Source organism: Cariama cristata, unplaced genomic scaffold, assembly GCF_000690535.1.
Source record: "Cariama cristata isolate BGI_N322 unplaced genomic scaffold, ASM69053v1 scaffold5271, whole genome shotgun sequence".
Taxonomy (NCBI): Eukaryota; Metazoa; Chordata; class Aves; order Cariamiformes; family Cariamidae; genus Cariama; species Cariama cristata.
The window spans coordinates 15,451-38,608 of NW_009598558.1; the positions used below are offsets into that span (position 1 = coordinate 15,451).

The following is a 23,158-nucleotide window of genomic DNA, read 5'->3' on the forward strand; positions in this document are numbered from 1 at the left end:
CAGGAGCTCGGTTACTGCCAAGACCGAGGTGCTCCCTGCAGCCATTTGATGTCCGCTGGGGAGGGGGCACAGAATGCCGCCAGCCCGGGACGGCAGCCCTCGGCAGCACACTACAGCCACGGCTCCTCGTTTACTGGAATATTGCATGGGACCAGACTCTTTATAAGAAGTGTGATGAGGTAATTAGAAAAAAACACAACTAGGAGTTTTCACTTGTGTTTTTATGCTAAATGGCTTACGTCACTAAGTATTACATAAGGGCAGTATTAATAAGCGCCCTCCCCTCCCAAAGTCAAAATTAGCAATCTCCAGTTACCTTCTTTTTTCTCCTTTGCTTTTTACTCATTAAGGCAAAAAGCAGGTATCCGATTACTTTCTTAGTTCCTACAGGGACATCCATTGCAACAGCAGAAGCGTAGGTGACTTCACGTTAACCGTTTCTTTGCTCATACCTAGCAAGTAAAACCATTCCTGCAAGGGAATTGCTAGCTCAAAGTTCCTAACGGCACACAATTTTCAATACAGAGATGCTCCTCTTTGAGGACATTGATCAATGCATCCCTCACCCCTGTCATTTGGGCCTCCAAGCCACATATACGGCAACCAGCTAAGAAAGCAGATAGAAAACAGCAAAGTTTGCAGGAAGTCTGATATCAAAGAGCCTCCCTCACCGAGTCTTTATGCATGTGTAACTTTCCTTTCAATCACCTGAACAGAAGACATGCTCCATAAACAAAGGAAAACATTTAAATTGAACTGTTGTAGTTTAAACTTTATTTAAAACAGCTGAAATCTAGTCTGCAAGGTTCTGGGTGGAGTATCAAACTTCTGCAACATCCAGGGAAACTCCACAGCAGTGATGTCACTCTGCACTGGGTCAAGCATCAAGTCAGGTTATATTAACGTAAAAGTGTGTAATGTCATCTATGCTTGAGCAAGTCCAAGAAACTAGTAACCTAAATTCTTCCTAAACATTCTTCTAAAAACCCTAAGAGTGAGGAAGGGGGGGGGGGGACCCCAAAAAAAAAAAAAAAAAAAAAAGAGAGAAAGAACAATTAGAAGATAACTGCAAAGCAAGAGTAAAAAAACCAAACTCGTAAAGGCATATACTTTTATATCCATTAGCTAGGTTAGTTTGAGACTAGTTGCGTAAACGCATGTGCTGACATAGAGGTTAAGGGCAAAACAGCCCTTAACAGTCTTGGAACACTCAAGTGGAAGAATTTGTTTAAAAGCATGGTAATATTACAGGGTTGTAGGCTATTACAAAACATTTACTTTTCATATTTGCTTTGCTGTTTATCTTATCACCCACTTCAGCTTCAATTCCTTCAAATTCATGATGGATTTTTATTTACACAGGTGCTGAAGTTATATGCATACTGTAACTAGTACACCGACTTACAATATTTAATTACCATGGTTTTAAACACAGGTCACAAAACTGACATAACCATTTTATAAACTGAAGGTGTAGTTCTTCTAAAAGCCACTTAAGTAACACAGGTTCCATTTCTTAATTTTAACCTGTGACTAAAGCTAAGCCTTGCAGTCTAAGTTTCAGGGTTTTTGGAGGGGAAAGGGAAGAATAAGACCTCTCAAACTCACTAAGGCCAGTTTTCTAAGAGATAAATTGCACTTGAAGCAAGCTGGAAACCAAAGATAATAAGGAAAAAACTAAGTATATTGTGATAAATATTGTCAAGTTTTCGTCACAAGTTTGGAATACTCGCAGTAGGGGGAATGCTAGGGAATGAAGACCTTACAAGATACATGCCTCTTCTTATTCCTTCACAGTCCTTCCGTCTCGTCACTAGGGTTTTAGGTAGGTGCTTAAGATGATCAGAGCTCAGAATTGCTGTTTAAGCCGAGCAACTCATTTTAAAAGAATTCAGGGGTATCTGTTGTCCACATAGCAAACTGGGACTTCAGCTGTCAACGCAGTTTGCAAACTGTACTATTCAGAGGGCGTTAATTCAAAACCTGGAAATACTAGAAGCAGGAAAGCAGTCTCCTCAAATTTACTCTAGCATGACATTATCATTTTGTAGACCATATTTTTTTGTGGCACTGCCCCCTCGCCTTACATTTGGATTAGTTGTTCGGGTTTTTTAAGCAGATCCCATCTGCATTAAAAAAAGAAACTGGAGATTTTAAATTTCTCTTTGAAAGATAGTATTTTACAGTACATACAAAAATACTCTGGAAAAAACATATAGCTTCATTTACAAAACCACCACATTATAAAGACATTACAATAGCGAGATAGCATAACAAGTTTTTCATATGATCAGAACGTCTTACCACCCCTCAAGAAACCATAATGCACTTAACTGGGTAAGCAGTGTTATCGGTTTACAGAACCAGACTTAAGACTACTACAAGTTCTCACATAGCCATTTAGAACAGCTTTCAGGGTTTATCTGAAACCACTTTCTGCATGCCAGTTGCTTTCAAGACTGCAGCTTGCAGGGGAGGGGTAGTAGTGTCACAACAGCTTCGGGCTGTTGCAATGTTTAAGTACATTCTTCATCTGTGTGTTCCGAGTTCAGCTTTACTACCCAGTGACAACAAAAAACCCATCAAGACTCATGCTGGAACAGTCTTAAGACAAAAATCGAGTAACCTGGCATGGGACATGTCCATCATCTCCATACCTTGGTAGCATCCTCTGCTGCATTTTCTTCACTATTTAAACTCTTTATGGACCTCCATGGGAGGCAATACTTGTGTAGTGCATGGCTGTGCTAGACAGTGGAAAGCTCCTAGCCAAGGATGCTGAGCACCATTGTGACAGATGCACGGGAGTGTATGTGCCAAATGGGAAAATAATTTAAGATAAGAACAATATATGCACATGAATTAGGAAAGCACAAATGAATACAAGCGTGTTCATACACACTTGAATCCAGAATGTGGTTGCAGTGACTAGTTAACCCTGTTTACGTACATTCTGAATCCAAGTCACAGGACAGGTTGTTTTTTCGTGGCTTTTTCAAAAGCTGTTTTGGCTAGTGACAGTTAAGACTTTTTAAAAGATTAACAAGAATAACTGTTACAAGAATATGCAAATAGTTCAAAAGGAAGCAAGCATCTAACAATACTATAAAATAGGACCATAATTTTAACTGGCCAATTGCAGTATGGCAGCAGTAGCCTTCCATACATTGTTAGTGACTACAATACACATTGTTAATATGGACCACTGAATAAGTGATTATCATCTTCACCTGAAGAGATACAGTTACCCATTAAGGGTAAGTTTGATGGATCTTTTAATAATGCGAACACTATTTGTTGGAACAGGAGATGAAGAGTCTGGTAGTTCTTTACTTGAAAGCCTCTAAAACACACAAAAAGATGCCACACACACAAAAAAGGACGTTTTAAATTCAATAATTCAGAAGTAGCAGCAGATAAACCCTTTCCTAGCTGAATATAACAACATTCTGTATGTGCCAAAACAGTATGGCCCAAACCCAAAGGATTTTTTTTTCACCACACCACTTGTTTAGTTACCACCAGTTCATATAGGAAGAGCATTTTCCCCTCTACATACTTCTTTCCTGGCATCGAGATAACTATATTCCTGAGGGGAGAGGGTGGAAGAAGTTGCAAGTTGCTGAACAGCGTAACAGGGGAAGCTACCATTCTTCTCAGATCCATGGATCAGGAAAACAGAGTGTCCCTACTGTCCAGACAGTCTTATAACCCTCAATTTCACAACATTTTACGTGACACAGAGGAGTTAAAGCCACTTACACACTTCAAAGCTTCCAAGTCTTGTCACAGAAATCAGTATACAAGTATTTAAGATAACAGCTCAGATCACCTAATGGAAGATCTGCAAGGAGTACAGATCTTTTTACTTAAGAAAAAAAGCAAATCAGGAAACAAACTCTGTCAGTGTTTGAGTACACGGAAACATGTTTTTTCAAGCTCAGTAACTCGGAAACTTTGGCTTTGCTTTTGTGAATAAACCTGGAAGGTCACTGTTCAGCTACTCAATTTGGTGGAAGCATGATAGGCAAAAGCTTACCAACTACTTAGAACCACCAAGTTTTCAGGGATTAATAGTACATAAGTCTTTGTATATAAAATGAACATTCTAATTTTGCTTTACCTATGAACACAAAGGCACAATAAGTAATACCTGTAATCTTGGGGTTTTGACAATTGGAATCAGGATGGCTCTTCCTTCAAAGTAATCCTAAAAAAAAGCGCCAGAAGGTATTTGTTAGGCAGTATTGTCAAATTCAGGACTTGAGACAGCAAGGTCTGGCAGCTAGGATACTTAAAAAAAACCCAACACCAAAACTACAAGCTGGAGGTTGTCAATGCATGTATGTGTTTAGTTTTTGTTTTGGTTTTTTTAAGCCCTATAAGCACATACAGCATTTCAAGTATTTTAATCTTCATTTCAGATGTTTCAACCTTTACTCTACCAACAAGACCACATCTTGATTTGAGGGTGTGCCCTCAAGAGTTTATGCTTCAGTAGCAACCTACACTAAATATAAAGCTCTTTATGCTCCCTTTGAGAGGCCAAATACTTTAGTCTTTATAGTAGTTTTAATTTACATCAGTGAATCAAGTGGTTTAAGAAACAAAATCTGACTTCAAGCATGGCAAGAAGCTAGCTGCTATGGATACTACCAAATCATCTAGTAGTAACATTTAAAAGGAGAGATCGTATAGGTGTAATATTTGGGAAATGAAGACTGAAATAAGTTAAACTGAAAAGGATATTTTTGTTTACATCAATAAATGTATGGAGTATTTATATGAGGTAGTCTAGGCATCAGAACAGTTCGTTCAGCTTTTCGGTTAGTCCACTGAGTAAAACTACTTCAAAATTACATTTTCTGCAGATCTCCTGACATCTTCTGGTTTGCCTTCATCTTTGAATGCTGAATCCTGGTCAGTTAACTAGAACAAAATACACAGACTCAAAATGATTGCTATACTAGCAATTGTTGCTTCCAGTCAACACATTAAACATATTAGTGGCTGTTCTTAAAACAACATTTAAGACCACCATTTCCACACAGGAATCTCAAGCCTCTCAAAAAGTCTTACTACCCAAACCTTGAAATCTGTACTTGAAATATCCAATACTAGATAACAGTTCTCCAAGTTGATTTTTACAAATGTCAAAATTGAGGGTTTTTTTCTAGTTGTTCTTTGCCTCTGCCTCGAATCAGAGGTCAAGCCACAAACACAGCTATTTAAGGAGATGTATATATAGTAATAAAACAAATCAAGCATTAATCTAAAGCTTCCACAAAACCAAGATTTAACAATCAGCTCCATACTCATGTCAGCATCGGACCTACTGAGTAGGCTGCTGATTTCTAAAGCAGCAAAACTATCAATAGGCATTCAAAAATAATCTGCCAGAACAAGATTAGCTCATACTTTTACATTTATAATAGTCATATCCTCTTAATTTGGAGATAATTTTTTTCTGAATTGTTTTAAGAACTGCTTCCGAATGAGCCAGTTCATTCGGCAATTGGTCAGTGCAGTAATATATGGGTACAGTAGTATTTAGAGACCCTGCCACCAGACCTGAAACAGTCACTAGTGCCAGATCTTAGAAAAAAATGTTATATAGTTATACATTATATTCAAGACAATTTCTTATATCTACATCCTAGTAAAACTATCACTATGCTTAAATTTAGATTCCTGAATCCATTGGGGATGTATACATGCATTTCTTCTCAGTTATTTCATTCATTCTACATCAATAATTAACACTTCAAACCCTCCCTGGCCTAACCCCCCTTCCTTACCTTTTCTACATTAATTGGTTTATTGGGGGATTCTTTGAATGCAGGTAAACAATGTCCCTTAAAGATCGTTGAATAATGTCGTTTAGGTGCGGTATTCTTAGGATCTGCAACTGGAGTCCCACTTAATCCATCCTGTCCTTGGACAAAACGTACTCTGATTTGAGAAATTGTGTTATGTCCTGGAACAGTGCAACCAATTGGAGGTCCCGATGTTCTTATTGCAACTTTAGCCTCCGTTTCTGTAGGAGACAGAGAGCTTTTAGAATTTGGCCATGAAATTAAAGACTGCATTCCACTCACTACTTCAATACATACTTGAATCAGTAACAGGAACGGCGAGTCCCTTAGACACTGGTGGCACAGCTACACAAGTTATCTTGTCTGTATTGTTATTGTTAGCACCATTAGATCTCTGATATACAGCATTTCTGTAAAAGTCAGACACTAGAGTTATAAAATGCTAGTTTGTAAAATACTATACATTTCATTTCCAGAAAGTTCATGCAAGATGAATATCTACCTTCTTAGCTCATTGTCACAGCTCTACCAAACAACACGCACTCACAGGCAATCTAGCACGAGATCTTAATTTTGCTTAACTTCAGACTGCAAATTTAAACGTAAACATTTTCTTTAGTGAATCTCTATGTACCGGTGCTGGTTTTGAGTGCGGTATATCCAGCACTCTGTGCTGTTTGTAGTGAATGTACCTGCTCTACCTATATGTGCACCCCAATTTTTTTTATTTTTTTAGCATGCTACTCCTACGGTACCAAACTATCTGAATGCAGTAGGCATTACACATTTGGTAGTATTTGGCTACTACTCTCAAGGTTAGATATTCCTCCTGTGCTGAAGTAGCTTATGGACAAACAGACTTCCCAAAAAGTGACAGGCACTTTTACTGCCCGAGTTCTCATACTTCTCCACCAAGTCAGCAGCAGCTCTACAGCATTTCTGTGATCAAGAGCAGCACTTCATTAGAACTTTATACTGCTTGGCACTATCCATACTTTTTGTTAGAAAGAACAGTTACCTACACATAAAATACTCTAGCTTCAAGTTACACACTAACCTATACCTCTGGTATCAAGTTGTTCTTCATTCCTATGTGTTCATGTACATCAAATTAATTTTTTGAAGGATTTCTTTAATGTGCCTCCCCCCACATGCCCAAAGGAGATGCCAGCTTTGTTCCTGAAGCCCTTAAAGCCCTCTACATGCTGATGATCCACACAGATTCAAACAAGAAATCCTAGACCTCATTTATATTGTGAGTCAGTTAAATGCAGCTTCTTCACAGTTCTAAAGTTATGGTGCAAACCTTTCTGTCCCTGTGGTAGAGGCGTCCAATTTAGATATCCTATTTAACAAAGAGGAATTACACGGTGTTCTGGAGTTCGTGCTTTTGGAACTGTCCAAACATCTTCCATCAGAAGTAGTCCTTCTGTACTGAAGCCCATTAGCATTTTGACTAATATCTGGCATGCTTTGCTGAAACAACAGTTTTTTAAAAAAAAATAATAATGAAGTCTTCAAGTAACTATTAAAGCAGAAAAGATACTGCCAGAAGAGCCAAATTTTTTGTTATACCTTCTTCCTTCTCTGTAAGGTTTCTGCAGGCAAAAAATAGTGGAGATGCTTTCTCTTCACATAAGTTGCCTCAATCTTCATGTCTTCCTTTAGAATCTTGAAATTGTTAGCCTGCCTGTAAACTAACATAAAATCTAGCTTTGTAGGGTAATGCTTGCATTAAGTATTTGTCAAAAAGTTACACATGGTTTCTTTAGAAACAGCAAGCCTTTAAGTTTGTCCAGGCCAAAGCGCAAGAAGTTTCCAGCCTAACTGACCACAAAATGCTGCCCAAGCACTCCACATATAGTCTCAAGAAGATGAGTGTGACCCAAGATGCCCATTTCACATCCACTACAGACCAGATACATAACAGCTATTTAAGTTCAAATATGCATTTATGTGCTCAGTTACAGCTGTAGTTTGCCAATCATGCAGCTCACATCTGAGCTGATTTTAACCTGAAAGAGATAATACTCCTTAACCATTAGTTTTCTGGTTGAGAATAGATCTAGAGGACCTTCTGAATCAACCCAATTGCACACAGCTGATGAAAGACCAGACATATTACTCAAGATTTAAACTAATTTTTTTTTATTTGATATTTACCATGGCAATTGGGGTTTTTTTAACAGTTCTGTAACATCATATAACTTCTCGATAGTTTAGATGCTAAAATTCCACCTGTCCAAGTGAGTCAGAGTGGATTTCAGGGACATCTGACTTATCAGAATCACTAGAATTTAAACAGCTTTTTCTTACTTGCCTGCAAACAGCCTTTTATGCAAATTAAAAATGCTATACTAGCACAGCAGTTACCACAGAATTAAGTCATATTTAGGCAAGCTTATCTAACAGGCCTATCATGAACATCACTGGAAAGTCAGCTTATTAACATACAGAGTATGAATCAAAAGGAAGGACATGCAACAAAAAGGCTTATAAGTCTTTCTACAGGAGACCTAGAAGTGAAATAAAAGCACAAATATGAACACTCACACCAAGATGAACAGGTGCTTCAAAGTAAAATTCAATAATGTGTTTACATAAAAGTGAGATAAAGTTCACTTAACAAAAGCCTTCCAAACAGTGAGCCTGATATTCTTGAGCTCATCAACTTAAAGTTAATCTTTGAGAGAATATTTTTAGAGGGCAAAGTCAAGGCACACGATAAAAGCTTTCTTGCACATAACTACTGGTCACTCCCACATTTGCCAAAGGATTTCACACCTCAAGAAATAACTTTTCTGTTCAATCTCTCTGAATTCAAACCTATATCTGAAACTTGCTATAGGCTGTGCTGCGCTAAACTAAGAGCACGCAGCCTTACTAATGAAGTTTATGCATAGAAATAAAGGATTTAACATTAGTTCCACCCTCTTAGCGGTACATAAACCTTGTTGACATAATTTACATTTGCTACAATGTTGAAACACAGTGCCACTGGAAGTAATGTACAAGACCAGCATCAGTACAGATAACAGTGCGAGTCTGAGGAAGTCACCCCATCGGACTTGAAACTCAGACAAGAGCTTTGATACATTTTTCTGTACTTTTCTCACATCCCAAAGCATGAGCTAAAAAGGTCAGGTTTTACTGCATGTACTCGTGTTGTCCATGCTGTTACTCTGGATAAACTCCTCATCGGTGCAAACAAACATTTAAAGGAGTCCACTGTTTAGAACTCTTTGTCCAAACACACTTGTCACTTCAGAAGAGAGAGCTTTGGTGCATTTTTCTGTGCTTTTCTCACATCCCAATGCATGAGCTAAAAAGAAGGTCAGGTTTTACTGCATGTACTCATGTTGTCTGAGCAAGACAACAGAGAGCTCATGCTGTTACTCTGGATAAACTCCTCATCGGTGCAAACAAACATTTAAAGGAGTCCACTGTTTAGAACTCTTTGTCCAAACACACTTGTCACTTCAGAAGAGTAACCTGATTTCTTTAGTTCTTCATTATGATAGCTAGGCAGGAGCCTGACAGCACACATGCCCTTCTGAAAGGTACAAGAGCAGTCAGCTTGGGAAGAAGTAAACAGAATATGGAAGAGACCTATACTTCCAAATGACTCCTCACCCCCAAACCCCTTTATTCTGGCATTATCTAACAACACTTGCAATTACTTTATTTCTACATTTATCAAAAGTAATAATGGAAGATGAACATGAAGGTTTACATGCAAGACCACATGTAATTACAACGTGACAACTCACTGACTTTCAAAGTTCTGGGATCCTATCATACACCAACTGTCATTTTTGCGTCAACAGGCATTAGCAACTCATTTTAGAGCCTAACACAGTTAATCTCCACTTTCAAAGTTCAGCAACTGACAACTGTTTTTGACAATTGTAGCTACGCCCAGTAAACGGATGTCTCCTGGCTCCACATCTGACCGGCCACTTCATGAAAAGCAATTCCTATGCAAGTGTTTACGTCATGATCTGCAGAACAGTTATTTCACATAAGGTGTATGACTGCGGCACGCACTTTTGTTTCAAGATGGACTCACTTTGCCAAATTGTCAAAATAGTATGTTTTTTAAGCTAATCTTCTAGATGTTACTTTCTATAGTAATATCTAATAACTTCACTTTGTGAAGCAACTTCCGCTAGAATAAACAAAACCCTATGAGAGCAAAATAGAGGCTTACCTGTGTCTGTGAATGACTGTATAACATTTGTTAAATCCACGTGAACACTTTCTGCATTTTCCACTTTCCTAAATATGATTCCAAGAAACCACATTGACACATATCCACTCCTAGAAAGACAAGATTGTCAAATCCATCATTTATGCACAGATGCCAGTTATTTGGATGCTAGTATCTACTCTCAGGAAGGGATTAAGCAAGATAGTTTAGTTGTATGCAGCAGTTAAAGATTGGAGTCAGACCATACTTAAGTTCTCAGAGTACTTCTCTGAAGTTCTCCCTTCTTTAAAAAGATCTTGCATGCTCAGAACCTTGCCCATCAGAGCATGTACCCACAAAACAGTAGGTATGTAATTGAACATCTCTCACAGATGAGCTGAATGAATATAAACAAGTTACAATACACTGGCCAAACTGTATTTCAGAAAAGTAACGAAACTCACTGTTTACAGAGGTCTTTCTTGCCAGGGAAAGCCTGTGGCTTTACATGTGCAAAAGTTATAAATTCATTCTTCTCCAACTTTCCAACCAGCACACGAATTTTAGATTCGACAAGGCCAATCCTAATAAGAACAAGAGATATTTACTCATTTTTAACTGTATCCAGCACAGTAGTTATATGCCTTTTTATAATACAATGCTAATACAAAAATGCTAACCAATCCGTAAGTAGTACGTTTCATTCAGCTGAGCAGAGACTAGATTTTTATACCGGACACACGTCAGACACACTGTAGTTTGAGACATTCTCAGTGACATTTGAGCTTTAAAGTTCCTAAAGACAGAGGTAAATAAGTTTAACTTGTACTTTTAACAGTTCAGATACAACACGTCAGCCTATAATCTATGATGAAAATATCAACAAGAAGCAGCTCCCAGCACCTCTGGCTGCATTCTGAAGTGCAGCAAAACTCCTTTTTACCCCAGAGATCAAGGGGAAGAGCAGTTTCGAAAAGGCTCAAGCACAACTGTTTAGTTAGACCTGAGTAAAGATGCAATTCTTTCTGCAGATTGATCAGTGAAAAGAATTTACCCTCTTCCAGCCAAACTGAAAAATAGAGTTCCTTTAATAAACAAATTATCTAGTCAACACAGTCTTATCAGAAACCTACCCAAGAAATTAATCATGACCATGAAGGCTTTTCATTTAAATAAAGTACTGGCATTTTACCCTTTTACCTAAATCACTGCTAACTTTGAAAGTAGTTAGAGATCTGTACATTCAAAAGTATCATGTGTTGTTGACAAACAGAGATGTGCTATCCAGTCCCATATGCATTCAAGAGTTGGTGAACTAAACTTGTTCTTTGTAGCAAACTGAAGCAAGTTTATCTTCTGCTTTTTAGTTCTCCCAGATGCAGAACTAAGCCCCATTCGCCTCTGTCACTGCAAAAACATCAGCTTTTACTGGAGCCAAAACTTTCTTCATCTTTATTGTGAGATAAAAAAGCTTTGTTCACTTAAAAATATTTCACATTAAAAATTATTTGGTTCTAAGCCCTCTGCCCATAACTCCTTGTAGTATACACAACCGTGAGCGACATCAAGCTGTAGCTGATCCAATTTTTTGAGTGAAAATACTAGAAAGTTCAATTAAAAGGTATTACCTATGAGAGCTTTTTTTAAACATTGAGTAAGCGGTCTTTTAGAGATAGCATTAAAGAATTAAATTGAAGTATAACCACGGTGCCCTCAGAACAGGGCTCTGTTACACAGAGCTATTTTGCTTGCTTACTTGAGCAAAACAGGCAAAGTATTCATTTCTTAACAAAAAGTTAAGACCACACACATTAGAGTACCTTAATTCCTCACTCTTTCACCTTATTTGAAGATTCACGGTTAGTCAGCTCATTCACATGGGTTAAACAAGTTATTATTGGCATATCTCCCTTAGACAGGGACAAATATCATGTCATAAGCAGTCATTTCCTCGAACTACACGTTAAGTTTCACAAAGTGGATCAGCAGTCAGTAGATCAGCAATTTACCTGTCCACTACCAAGTGTGCTGAAGTGATCATTTTCAGCACTAAACGCAAGATGTCCGAGCACACTACTGGATTAAAATTCAGTGAATAAAATTCATCAGCATTCAGATGCTCTGCACAGACTGTCAGATTTCACCCAGATTAAAAGGCCTTGTTTCACTTCACTGGAGAAAAGTAGGCTCTGGAATAGGCTGACTACATAGCCAGAGCAATTTAGCATTGAGTAAAAAAAAAAAGTTATGAAACCAAGTCTTCTAAGGCTCTAGAACAGTGGTCTTCAAAGGGGAGCGGGGACATGTGTACCCCAGGGACTGCACAAGGTAATCCATTGGGGTATGGGAAGAAAATATTAGAACTTCAGTCATGTTTATGTAACTTGTAAATAAGTTGATATATATTGCAGGTACATGTTCAAAAATATTTATTTTGCTGATAGGAGTGTGCAATCAAGAGTTTGGAGATCACTGCTGTACAAGTCAGTAAAAGATCTAGCTCTCCACTGCCCATTACACATCTGATTACATCAAGTAATCCCTGTTTGCCTCACTCTCTGCAACAAGGAACATCTTCCTAACCCAAGCAGTGTTGGGTAAGCAGTCTCCTTAGACTCCTTGCATCCGCTTCTCCGGATGACACAGAGCATCTGGCCTTCAGGCATACACACACTAACCCTCTTTGTTCCTTCTCATCATGACTCAGATCTTCAGGTTAACTTCTTAAACACCATGATTTACGTTAACTTCCCTTCACAAGAAAGCTTTTAATTTTGCTGATGAACTGTCTACCTAACTTGGTACTGTATTCCATATCTAGCTGCACAGTTTAATACTTCATTTGTTAATACAGTTAAAAATAAAGTGCAACATTGAATTGAGTTTCAGTTATGTATTGAACCTGCGTTTAAAGCGAGACTTACCACTTTAAGTGATGCTCTTCAGTAGAGGCACTAGCAGTCAGCACAATATAATGTCTAGAAAAGGAAAATGAATATACTAGCTCAGGACTTTGTAGTCCTTCAAGTGAAACCAAAACTGCCTTAAGTGTACAGAATACGACTTCCATACAAAACAGATTATATCCTGTATTCGGCACAGTAGTGACTGAAGAACTCATTACATCCTTTAGAATTGCATTCTGCTACATTCTAAATATCATAGTAGATTTTTTTCTAATAAAAGCAGTGTCAATGGCATAACACATACAGTTTTTCTATCTTCCCTGTACTTATCCTTACCAAAATTCATATGACTACCTCCAGTTTCTGAAAAACAAGTATTAATGCCATCTTCTATTTAGGCTGCCAGTTAAAACTCACTATGCTAACCAGTAACTGCCTCATTTCAAGTTCAGACAACAGATTTCATACGTACTTGTACTTCTGAAAGAAGTTCAGTGGTTCAAAGAGCTTTGACCAGTCTGATTTTCCTTGGAGAATCTCATTTGTAACTGCAAGACCTACAATTAAGGTTGAAAACCTTATTATCGTTTTGTTTTCAAGACTAGCAGAGCACAATATAAACTTTGCAAGATAAAGGTTTTGAACAGTAATTGACAGATCATAAAGCAGGAATTTCCTTGACACAATGCAGGTCTACTGCAACGGTTCACTGTAAGACTGTTCCCTTATTGCCTGCAACAGGCATACTTCCCAGAGTACTCCCCCCCTAAAAGGGCAGAACACCTCATGCAATATAACCAATTCAGATAACGTGGTTTCACATAGCAAGAACTGTACTTTTTAATCTGTTAATAAACATGGAAAGAACTTTACCACGTTTTAATTCCTCTACTATTACTGCTCGTGTTGATGTAGACACGTTGTATGTAGAGTTCTGCTGTGGATAGGCTGGGGTGATGATAGGCATCACATGATATCGGTCTGATGGGTTCACCTATGATGTTAAAATAATTTTGCTTAGCATCGGTTTAGGTTAGAAGAAAGTTTAAAGGTTTCTGAATTCAATTTCTACATACCCTAGGGTCCCATACTGGTAAATTAAGATTGTTCTCCTCAGGTTGTTTCAGCAATACAGGATTTGGCCACTCCCTAGATAAGAAAAGCCAGTAACTAACTGTCCATTTAAAACTCTGCCATGTAATTCAGGGTAGGATCGAATGTTGTTAATATAAATCTTATATAAAAGAACTACTTCTAGAAGTGTTACTTCTTTATGCAAATTAAAATAAACAATAGCTCTCACCATTTCGAAAAAACCAAGAAGAACTTGTTCACAAGAGTAGAAGCCAAAGCATTTGGATAGAGTTGACATGTTCTTGCTACTAGTATTGCCCAGGAAACCCCACCAAGAAATCCCAGCACGTTGGAGTAAACGTCACGTCCTAGAATGGATACGTTGTAGTTAGCCTGTAGTCTTTCAATATCCAAGTATATTCCTTCAAATTTACAGCACCAACTTCATCATCTATAGAATACTTAGCACAGTTCAGCCTCAAAGTCAGATGTTTTTGCAGTGCAATGAGGACAAATTTTTTTTTCTTACAGTAATGAGAAAAAGAGTCATTACCACACCGCTTCCCAAAATACTGCTCTCTGAAATTTGCCTACACTGGTACAGCTACCGCTTCACTCCAGCTTCTCTTAAGAAAAAAGTTCTGCCATTCTTCCAGCACTTGCTCTAGCCACATGTGTAAACATTATTTTCTTATTCCCTATATATCAAGGTTTTATACTTAACTTAGCATTTTTATCATTTGTACTCAGGTTCCTGATAAGCAGTGCAGCACCTTGTCTTGTAGGCACTCCCCTCTTCTCCCCACTCTACCCCCGTTAAAAAAAACACACAGATCTACCATGTGGAGAGACCTTGAATCTAAACTAACAACCAGTTTTTTGTTTAAAAGCTGTCATTTAAACAGCTATCCAAAGCTGAAGTATTTCTAATGGTCTTGTTTTCAGCATGAGATACCTCTGAAAAGTTTAAAGGTCATGAACAATGACACTACTTACGTTTTGCCCACAGTTTAATTGCCCGGAGTGTGAGCCGGAAGTTCTCTTTATTTGGCACTAGATGTAGTATTTCATCGGTAACTCTGCAGCCTGTAAGAAAAAAGTTGAAGTACGCAAGTTCCTAATAACAGGTACAAGTCAGTTTTATGCTATATCGGATCAATAGCTTACGCTTTATCATTCAAGTCTATGAAAACAAGTTTGGATTACTTGCCTTGTATTACCTTAAAAATTATAGATTACACATAACATGCAGCATTACTTCAGCTAACTGGTGCCCTCAACAGTTTTTTCATAGTTTAGAATACAGCCAACAATTTTTAATAAGGCCTTTCTACAGGATTCTGAAAGCTAGGTTTCTTTCAACAGCCAGGAACAATCAAAGCAGTCAGTGTTAAACAGTGAGCAAGCTAGGTTTCAGGTGTTGTAAGGTGTTTTTTTTCGGTGGTTTGGTTTTGTTTTGTGGTTTTGTTTTCATTTGTTTTTTTTTGTTTTTTAAAATGAACTACCACACACTGTTCTCTATCAAGTACTCTACCTATTCATCTGAAGCAGTTTGTGGCAAACTAGAATAACGCACACACCCTGACGAAAGAAACATGAAATACAGGTCTATCTAAACACACAACTTCTTGAAACATCTAAATTTAAGCCCACTCACCACCTCCTCAGATGTCAAGTACACAGGCGATCAGTTTCTGCATCTTGTACAGAAACTTGGGTTGTGTAATACATATTCTATACCAATTTTAGTAATACTTTCTTTTTAAAGAATTGTTCAAGGCCAGGTTGGATGAAGTTTTGAGCAACCTGGTCTGGTGGAAGGCATCCCTGCCCATGGCAGGGGGTTGGAACTAAGTGATCTTTAAGGTCCCTTCCAACTAAACCATTCTATGATTCTCTGAAATATGCTTACCATTTAAGCTCCGTATGCATCTTATATCGAGGTTTCTCAGGCACGAGTCATCTCTGAGATCAAGACTATCAGGAACACTTTGCATAGACAGTCTTGCAAACACGAGATCAATCTTAAGAGGAAAAAAAGTGTGAACCATGAATTAGAATGCTGCACTGTTTGTGAACAGCACAATAGTGGGGGACAGTTAGTCAAATCTAAAACAGAGTGGTTAACATTTGTATTTAGAATTATGTGACTATAGATACATCTCCCAAGAGATTTATTTGCCAGAAGACTCAAGAAAATTGCTAGAAGTTACATATTTTATTTACAAAACCTTCATTGCATCACCCCTTTCTTTTTAAGCTAGGCAAAGAAAGGTTTGGTCTTTAAGTTGAAAAGATTACTCTAAACTTAGAATTTCTATTAAAAAGGAACTTAAAATAAATCATAGAATTAAGACATAAATTCAAGCACCTCAGCTATACTTCAGCAAAGGACAGAGCATTTTCTTTATGCAGTAAGCCCTTTTGATCCTGAAGCATATGTTTTTTAGCGCAATCTGAGGCAAGAAAATGATTCTATGAATGTCTGTACCAGATAAAGGCCACAAAAACATCACTGAATAAGTGTCTTCATGATAGCGATACCAAGTGACACACACCCCTCTGTAGAAAGCTAGCTTGTTAGCAAGGACACTGCCTCTACTCCCACTCTGCATGATCCTTGTGAGATAAATGCTATCCAAATAAGCTACTCCGGTCTACAGCATGGGTTTAGAAAAAGATGCCCCTGATGTTCTCATGCCTGCCAGGCTTCCTAGGGGCTTATTTCCATGTAACCTCCCACTTTACTGCAGTGTCTTCTCCTGGGATAGGTTGTGGTCAGGCTGTTCAATTACAGTTTCCTAAATAGACTGTAAGGTACTAATAACCTTGTAAAATAGCACGTCACAGGTCCCCGGAAAAGTTATTTCCAAAGCAAGAAAAAAATAAAAATAAATTTCTCACTTAAAAAAAACCCCAAACCCCAGAATTCTTACCTCAATGCCATCAAATTCAAATTTCACAACAGGTACATATGCATCTTCAACTGCCTGTGAAGGAGAAGATAACCTTAAGAAAACATCTTTTTGCTACTTTAATGTTTTTCCTAAACTATGGTAAAAACCAGAATTTACACTGCTAAACTACTCAGTATAAAGACTGAGTTGCTTCTGAACCAAAAAAATTGTTAAAAAGCTGCAAGCAGTGTAGCACTAATACAGTATTAATACTAGCTTTAAACAGTTATTTAGCCAAGAGATTCAGAAGCTGATCGTGTATTGTCATGAACAAACAGTGCGCAGCAAGCTGTCAGTATCAGTGGTGGGAAGGTACTTATCTTGGTAGTGAGGAAAAAAAAAAAAAAAAAAAGAGATTTCTGTAACTATCTTACTACTGGTTAACATCCAGAGAAATCTAAAAAAAATTCTGCCCGCATTTGACAGTGCACACTGGTCTCCTGTACTTTGATTGTCTACTGTGCCTGAGATGCTAGCAGCTACCTTATGGGAGAGCTTTCAGTTTTGTAGACCACTTCTTAGAACTGTGCCCCAGTGCACTGTGAGTGTGTTTTCAGGTGACAGTGATCTAAACGAAGGCTCCTTAGCTATGCAGATGAAGTCTTTTAAAATGTCTGCACAAGGAAGACTAGGCTAAGATAAACACTTCCCAGGAATTCCGTTTTATATGCAAGGTACACCATGTATACACCTGCGGGTGATTTTACATGTTATACGTTCACAGCACAGCTCCTATTAATTTTAGGTGAAGCTGACAGCGTGCATCCCTTCCGCAAAGTCTCAGGTTGAATAGCCAGAGAGGAACATGACCAGAGAAGAATGAATTACATGTCCTAAAGTACATCCAGAGGAAGATCATGGCAAAGATACTGGCAGAATCGTTTCCACATCATATTCAACTTCCTTGGTTTTCAGGCTGCCCTTTCCTCTTCCTGCACGCAATTACCTGGTTTCCAAGCCCTTTACTACATCGAAGATTAGAGCAAGGCTCCTGGGGACAACCTTGCTTTTTGCTACAGCTGACTTATTCCCAAACCATGGGTAGGCAAAAAGCATACCACAAAGACTCTTATGTGAAGTACAGTCATTGGGGAAAGGAACCAAAAGCTTGACTTCAACGTTTTCATGCTGCATAAAACAGTATTTTAGAAGGTGCTAAGAAACAATTTATTTTTTAATTTTGGCTTGTAAGAACATTCACTACCAACATGAGCCTTTAATACCAACATTCTTATTGTAGAAGTTGCACAATCTATCAAGGAAAGAGCTTACTCACTCTTAGATTCTTTACTTCCACCTGATGTTTTAGTTTTTCAAAAAATGACTTGAAAAAATCCGATCTTTCCACATGTCTAGGAGCAACACAAACAGCATCTATGTCAGCACCTGCAAAGAGATTCCATTTCTTCCGTTATTGTTTTAAACATTTTAAACTTTAAACTTTTTAAACTTTTAAACATTAAAACTATGACCAAACAATGAAAGTTCTACCTTTAGTGTGTACTCCCAGCCTGTAAGAGCCAAACGTACATATTTTGCCACCAACATTTGCCACTGCTGAAGGGGGAAGATTCTGTGGGTAGAAGAGAGGGAGTTTAATTTAGAATATAAGATACACATTGACCTATGTGGAAGTTTAACTGGCATACAAGTTACTTAGAAAGACTACGACAGCCACCATAAACAATGTCTTCTCACTCCTGTACCGAGCTGTTAGCCTAATAGTCTGATACTGTTTTTCTGAACTGAGTGCTTGTAACTAAAAAAAATGAGTAATGTAGCAGTCCTTTCATTAATTTACATAAATTAAGACCTGTTGTTAGTCTTCCCTGCAGCAGATGCACATTAGTTAACACAATCTAAGAGCTATACAGAAGGCAAGTCTAGCGTAAGCCCATTTACCATCTCGCTCACCCCACAATACATTGTTTCGGCTTTGTTAACTGCTACAAGTGCACTGACAGAGCCACTTCACAAATTTATTCAGTGCCCCAAAGGCTTCCAGATCTTCACCTGAAATATTTTTTATACCTTGTTTCAATGGCAGTTACTACATCTCTACTTGATACCTGAGAAAGTTAAAAGTTGAACTTTAGCATGAATCCTAGTAGTATGGGCTTTAAAAGAAATAAAAAGGTTTCAGCTGTTTTGATAAGAATATATAAAAGAATCCTTACCTTGCTCTCACCAAGTTCTGAAATCCATTCTTTGACCAAGTTATTCAGTTTACCAAGAACAACCAGCCTGTAAAGAAAATTCATATTAAGTTTGCCTTAAAAAAAAAAAAAAAACAAAAAAAAACAAAACCCAAGAGGTTAACAAATTTTACAGTCTTGTTATACCTGTGATTCATTTCTTCGTCATCTTCAAATACCCCAAATGCCTTCATTGCTTCAACTAGCTTCTGAGTCTGAACACGATCTATATCATTAGGAGGAGCCAAGCTAATCGGAAAGGTAATTCCATAGTGTCTTTGAGGCTGGTTCTGCAGCCTAGAAATACTGTGAGAGAAAACAAAATACTGAAGACCTCACAAAAGAAAAAAAAAAAACAAACAACAAACAAACAAAAAACAAACCCACAATCCCAAAACTTACTGGAAAACACCTTTCAGCTTACAGGTTTCCAACTCAACTTCTACTCTTTTATCCAGCACTCATATAAATGAGAGAAAAAAAAAAATCCTGCTTATGACTTTTAGATAACTTGATCTAACTTAGAAGTCACAACTACTTTTTTAAAAAACATCTGTGGATATAAGAAAAGATCCAAGCTGCTACCATCTTAATACAACTTATTTGCATTGCTCTAGACAGTTAGAACTGATCACCAGGCAATGAAAAGGTTTAAAATCCACCAAGGGTGACACTACATGCAGCAGAAGTTTTGGACACATTTCAGTTTCATATCAGTTTTGATTTCAGGTTATTCCCATCAGCTTCCTGCTAACATTAAACAAGACAATTTAACACTGGCTTCTTTTAGTCAAACGTATGTGTTGTACTTCTACTGATGCTGGAAGGACATTATAGTTGATTGTAGAGGAAGGACATATAATGAAGTGGTCTGTTAAACAGAGTTGATGCCGTAAATTCAGTATTACCTTGGTTTTGCTCATGGAAAAGTATGAATGAAAACATCAACCAATCTGCAGCTCATGTTGCTAGGAGAGCCTCGTGCTCTTAACACAGTGATCGATTTTTATAGTTCAGAGGTTTAGCTGTACATACATCTTTTATCTAAATCCAAGAGATGTACGTCAGCAGATAGAGCTGAACTTGTGCTGCTTCATTTGTAGAAGGTGCTCAAATGTGGCTTAGCTAGCTCACTGCCCAGTTAGGCTAGGCAGGACACCAGGCACCCGGGTTTGGAGGCCCACACGATGTTACTGGTCCTGGAACTCCAACTACAGCAAGGTGTCATTTTCACCTCCAAACCTCTGCTCGCCTGCATGTTTAGATTTATTTGTCATCAGAAGCAGCACAGGATTGACATGGCAGGACAACATTAGTATTTATTTACACCATAGAACCCTTGCTTTAAAAAGGGAAAAGTGGAGAAAACACCTTACTTCGCATTACCAGCTGAAACCAGGAGAGAGAAAAGAGTGGGACCGGAGCCAAGAACTGTACTTTATGGATCAAGGGTCTCTACAGAAACACTAGTAGCAAAAGTGGGAGACACGTTAAAAGGTCTATACATCTCATCATGCTTGTCAAAGAGTCCATATACAGACCCTAAGTCTAAAGCAATTAATTATGCCATTGTTCAAACTGGATGCTTTCCTAGTTCACATATGGATAGCTTCAAGTGTTAGTTGGGTTAGTCAAGAGATGCTTATAACTATTTAAGGTATTTGACCCCTTTCAGTTGGAATGGGATTAGGAAATGCTCAAAGGACAGCTTCAACTTGATTTAAGAAAAAGACAGCTTGTTACAGCTCCTTATTTCTAATTGTTGCCTTTATTTTTCCATTGAGAGAAGATGTATTTCTTTCTCTCAGTAGCTTTATCCGACTACAGACATAGCTTTTAGTCATCTAGGAGTTTTTTCCTCCCCCGCTCCTCTCTATAAGCTCATTTTTCAAACTTTCTTCTACGTGTTTTCCAAAAAGCTGGGGTGGTATTAGGACTGCGGTCCTATCAACTAGTTTCCCCGGTTAGGATAGCTGTTTACTTCAAGTCTAAGTAGGCCTTGACCTAGTTTGCCTTGCCTTGTTTATAGGCATTGTCAAGTTCTACTTCATAAGTAAAAATATTCATAATGAATATTTTCCTTCCTATGATTTCATTTTCATAACAAATACAGAAAGAAAGCCTGCATTTAATTGCTGTGCATTACATCTAAATTAAAACACCCACAGCAGCAACTTCCTACATGGTTTACATATTGCTTGCATTGCACAGCTTGCACTTCAGAAAGTTCGCACAAAACAAGAGCGGGTTTTAGACTTTACTAGCATTCACCGACTTTCCAGTGTACAGAAGGCCACCACCTGCCTTTCATTGCCCCATTCTTCCTACAGAGACTAAAATTACAGACTGACATAAAGGACAGTATCAATTAGATATATCAGATGTTATTCATATCAAATTATTTTAGTCAACAGTAGATATTTTTCAGTTGCCTGCATGTATTACTGAAAGTTTGATCTCACAACTTAAAAGTTGAGGAAAATGGCACTTGGAAAGTTTTACTGAAAGAGTGACTTATGCCCAACAGAATTTATTCCTCTTTTCGGAATTAAAAAAAAAAACCAAAACTAAACTTAGTTTGCTCTCTCAAGTGTCCCAGACTGCCAGGCATATACAAAGAAGCGATGGCGAGACATGAATTAGCATATGCAGCATATTACCTATTCATCCATCAGCCTTCTCTTTAAATGAGGAATCTGCTGCAGTTTACTATTTTGCAAACTCTTGCTATGATTTGTCCACCACAGTCAACTCCAACATATTTCTGTTCTGACAGATCCTAATTTTATACAAGAAGTTCAACTGATTTGTTCCAAGTTTTGTCCTCCCTTACAGCTTTACAAAGCCGCAAGCCGTTTCTCCTGCGTACTCTGAGACAACGGGTAAGTTCACGCTCGTACAGCTCAGGGGGCTGCCACCGGCGCAGTTCGCTGTGGATGCACTTCCCCAGCTCGTGAGGTCAGCTTGCCTCCAGCCAGGTAGGAGTTTATCACTCCGTTACCGAGACTGGGAATAAACCTCTTACCACCACTGCAGTATTAAGCAGCAGGCACTCCTTTATTTCAGCGCTGCGGACATGGGGGATAGCTGCGCCTATCATGTTCACCTCAGCATCAAAATCTATCAGTTTTTATACGCTTTTTCTGCCAAGCCACTCTTACATAAGTTCTTTTTCATAAAAACGCATAATATGCTTGCTCTTAAATTTAAATTGATTGGTTTTGTTAGTTATATAACCTTATCAGTATTCTTACCCTAAAATAATCATTGGCCAGTTCTACTTAGCTCTACTAATTGGAATCTTTGATATTCAGATCAAGATGGGAAGGGTAAGGGGGTTTCCAAGCACATAACTGATGTCCACTGTACATAACTAGTATCCATGACGGTTTCCTAGGTTTCTTAAAGCAAAACAGAAGAATCCAGTAACTACCTGGTGAGGTTTCTATGGTTTCCCATTTCAAACATAACCATCCTATGGTTAAGTATTTCAGAGTTAACAATCCTAACTTGTACATTATGCTTTACAGTTTTCTACTTAATCAAACCTAACTCTTATGTACGATCAGATCTTATTTTATCAGAGTATTTGCAACATCTCCAGCCTCTTCCACCCTCACCACTTGGGAGAAGGAATGACTGGAAATCAGCTACTGAACGACCAAAAGGGATAGCACAAATCAAACAAACCAACCAAAAAAAAAAAGAACCCACAAGGGCCTCCTGCAGTCAAAGCTTTTAAAGGTTTGGAGATAATGTTTACGCTGAGAGATCCAAAAAGCAAAGCCCTGTGACCAGCAGCTCATCTAGCCACAGAGTCTACACCTCCTTAGACCTGCCAGCTTTGGAAGAAGTGTCTTCATTCCAGGTCGCTGTTAGAGGTGACCACGCAGCGGGGAAGATGGGCACATAGCCCCTGCGTGTCGAAACACGCCACAACCAGGGGCTCCCCCCACGGGACCCTTAACCTGTGCCTTCACATGGAAAAGGTTCATCGTTTACTTTACACCAGAGTTTTCCC

The 23,158-nt window shown here is 38.3% G+C and overlaps 1 protein-coding gene across 1 annotated transcript in view; it reads right to left on the reverse strand.

The window, feature by feature from the left end:
• PAPOLG (poly(A) polymerase gamma) overlaps positions 1 to 19,443 on the reverse strand; it is a gene marked incomplete at both ends in the record, with an annotated part of 29,442 nt that extends 9,999 nt beyond the window's left edge. Inside the window, 21 exons of the mRNA XM_009709334.1 lie at positions 3,249 to 3,343; positions 4,154 to 4,210; positions 4,861 to 4,929; positions 5,799 to 6,037; positions 6,114 to 6,226; positions 7,123 to 7,292; positions 7,392 to 7,513; positions 10,027 to 10,136; positions 10,470 to 10,589; positions 12,930 to 12,983; positions 13,384 to 13,468; positions 13,785 to 13,905; positions 13,988 to 14,060; positions 14,215 to 14,353; positions 14,982 to 15,071; positions 15,898 to 16,009; positions 16,922 to 16,975; positions 18,219 to 18,328; positions 18,434 to 18,515; positions 19,120 to 19,186; positions 19,285 to 19,443. Coding sequence (XP_009707636.1) covers positions 3,249 to 3,343; positions 4,154 to 4,210; positions 4,861 to 4,929; positions 5,799 to 6,037; positions 6,114 to 6,226; positions 7,123 to 7,292; positions 7,392 to 7,513; positions 10,027 to 10,136; positions 10,470 to 10,589; positions 12,930 to 12,983; positions 13,384 to 13,468; positions 13,785 to 13,905; positions 13,988 to 14,060; positions 14,215 to 14,353; positions 14,982 to 15,071; positions 15,898 to 16,009; positions 16,922 to 16,975; positions 18,219 to 18,328; positions 18,434 to 18,515; positions 19,120 to 19,186; positions 19,285 to 19,443 — 2,241 coding nt within the window. The remainder of the gene's footprint in view (positions 1 to 3,248; positions 3,344 to 4,153; positions 4,211 to 4,860; positions 4,930 to 5,798; positions 6,038 to 6,113; positions 6,227 to 7,122; positions 7,293 to 7,391; positions 7,514 to 10,026; positions 10,137 to 10,469; positions 10,590 to 12,929; positions 12,984 to 13,383; positions 13,469 to 13,784; positions 13,906 to 13,987; positions 14,061 to 14,214; positions 14,354 to 14,981; positions 15,072 to 15,897; positions 16,010 to 16,921; positions 16,976 to 18,218; positions 18,329 to 18,433; positions 18,516 to 19,119; positions 19,187 to 19,284) is intronic.
• Between the last annotated feature and the right edge of the window lie 3,715 nt (positions 19,444 to 23,158).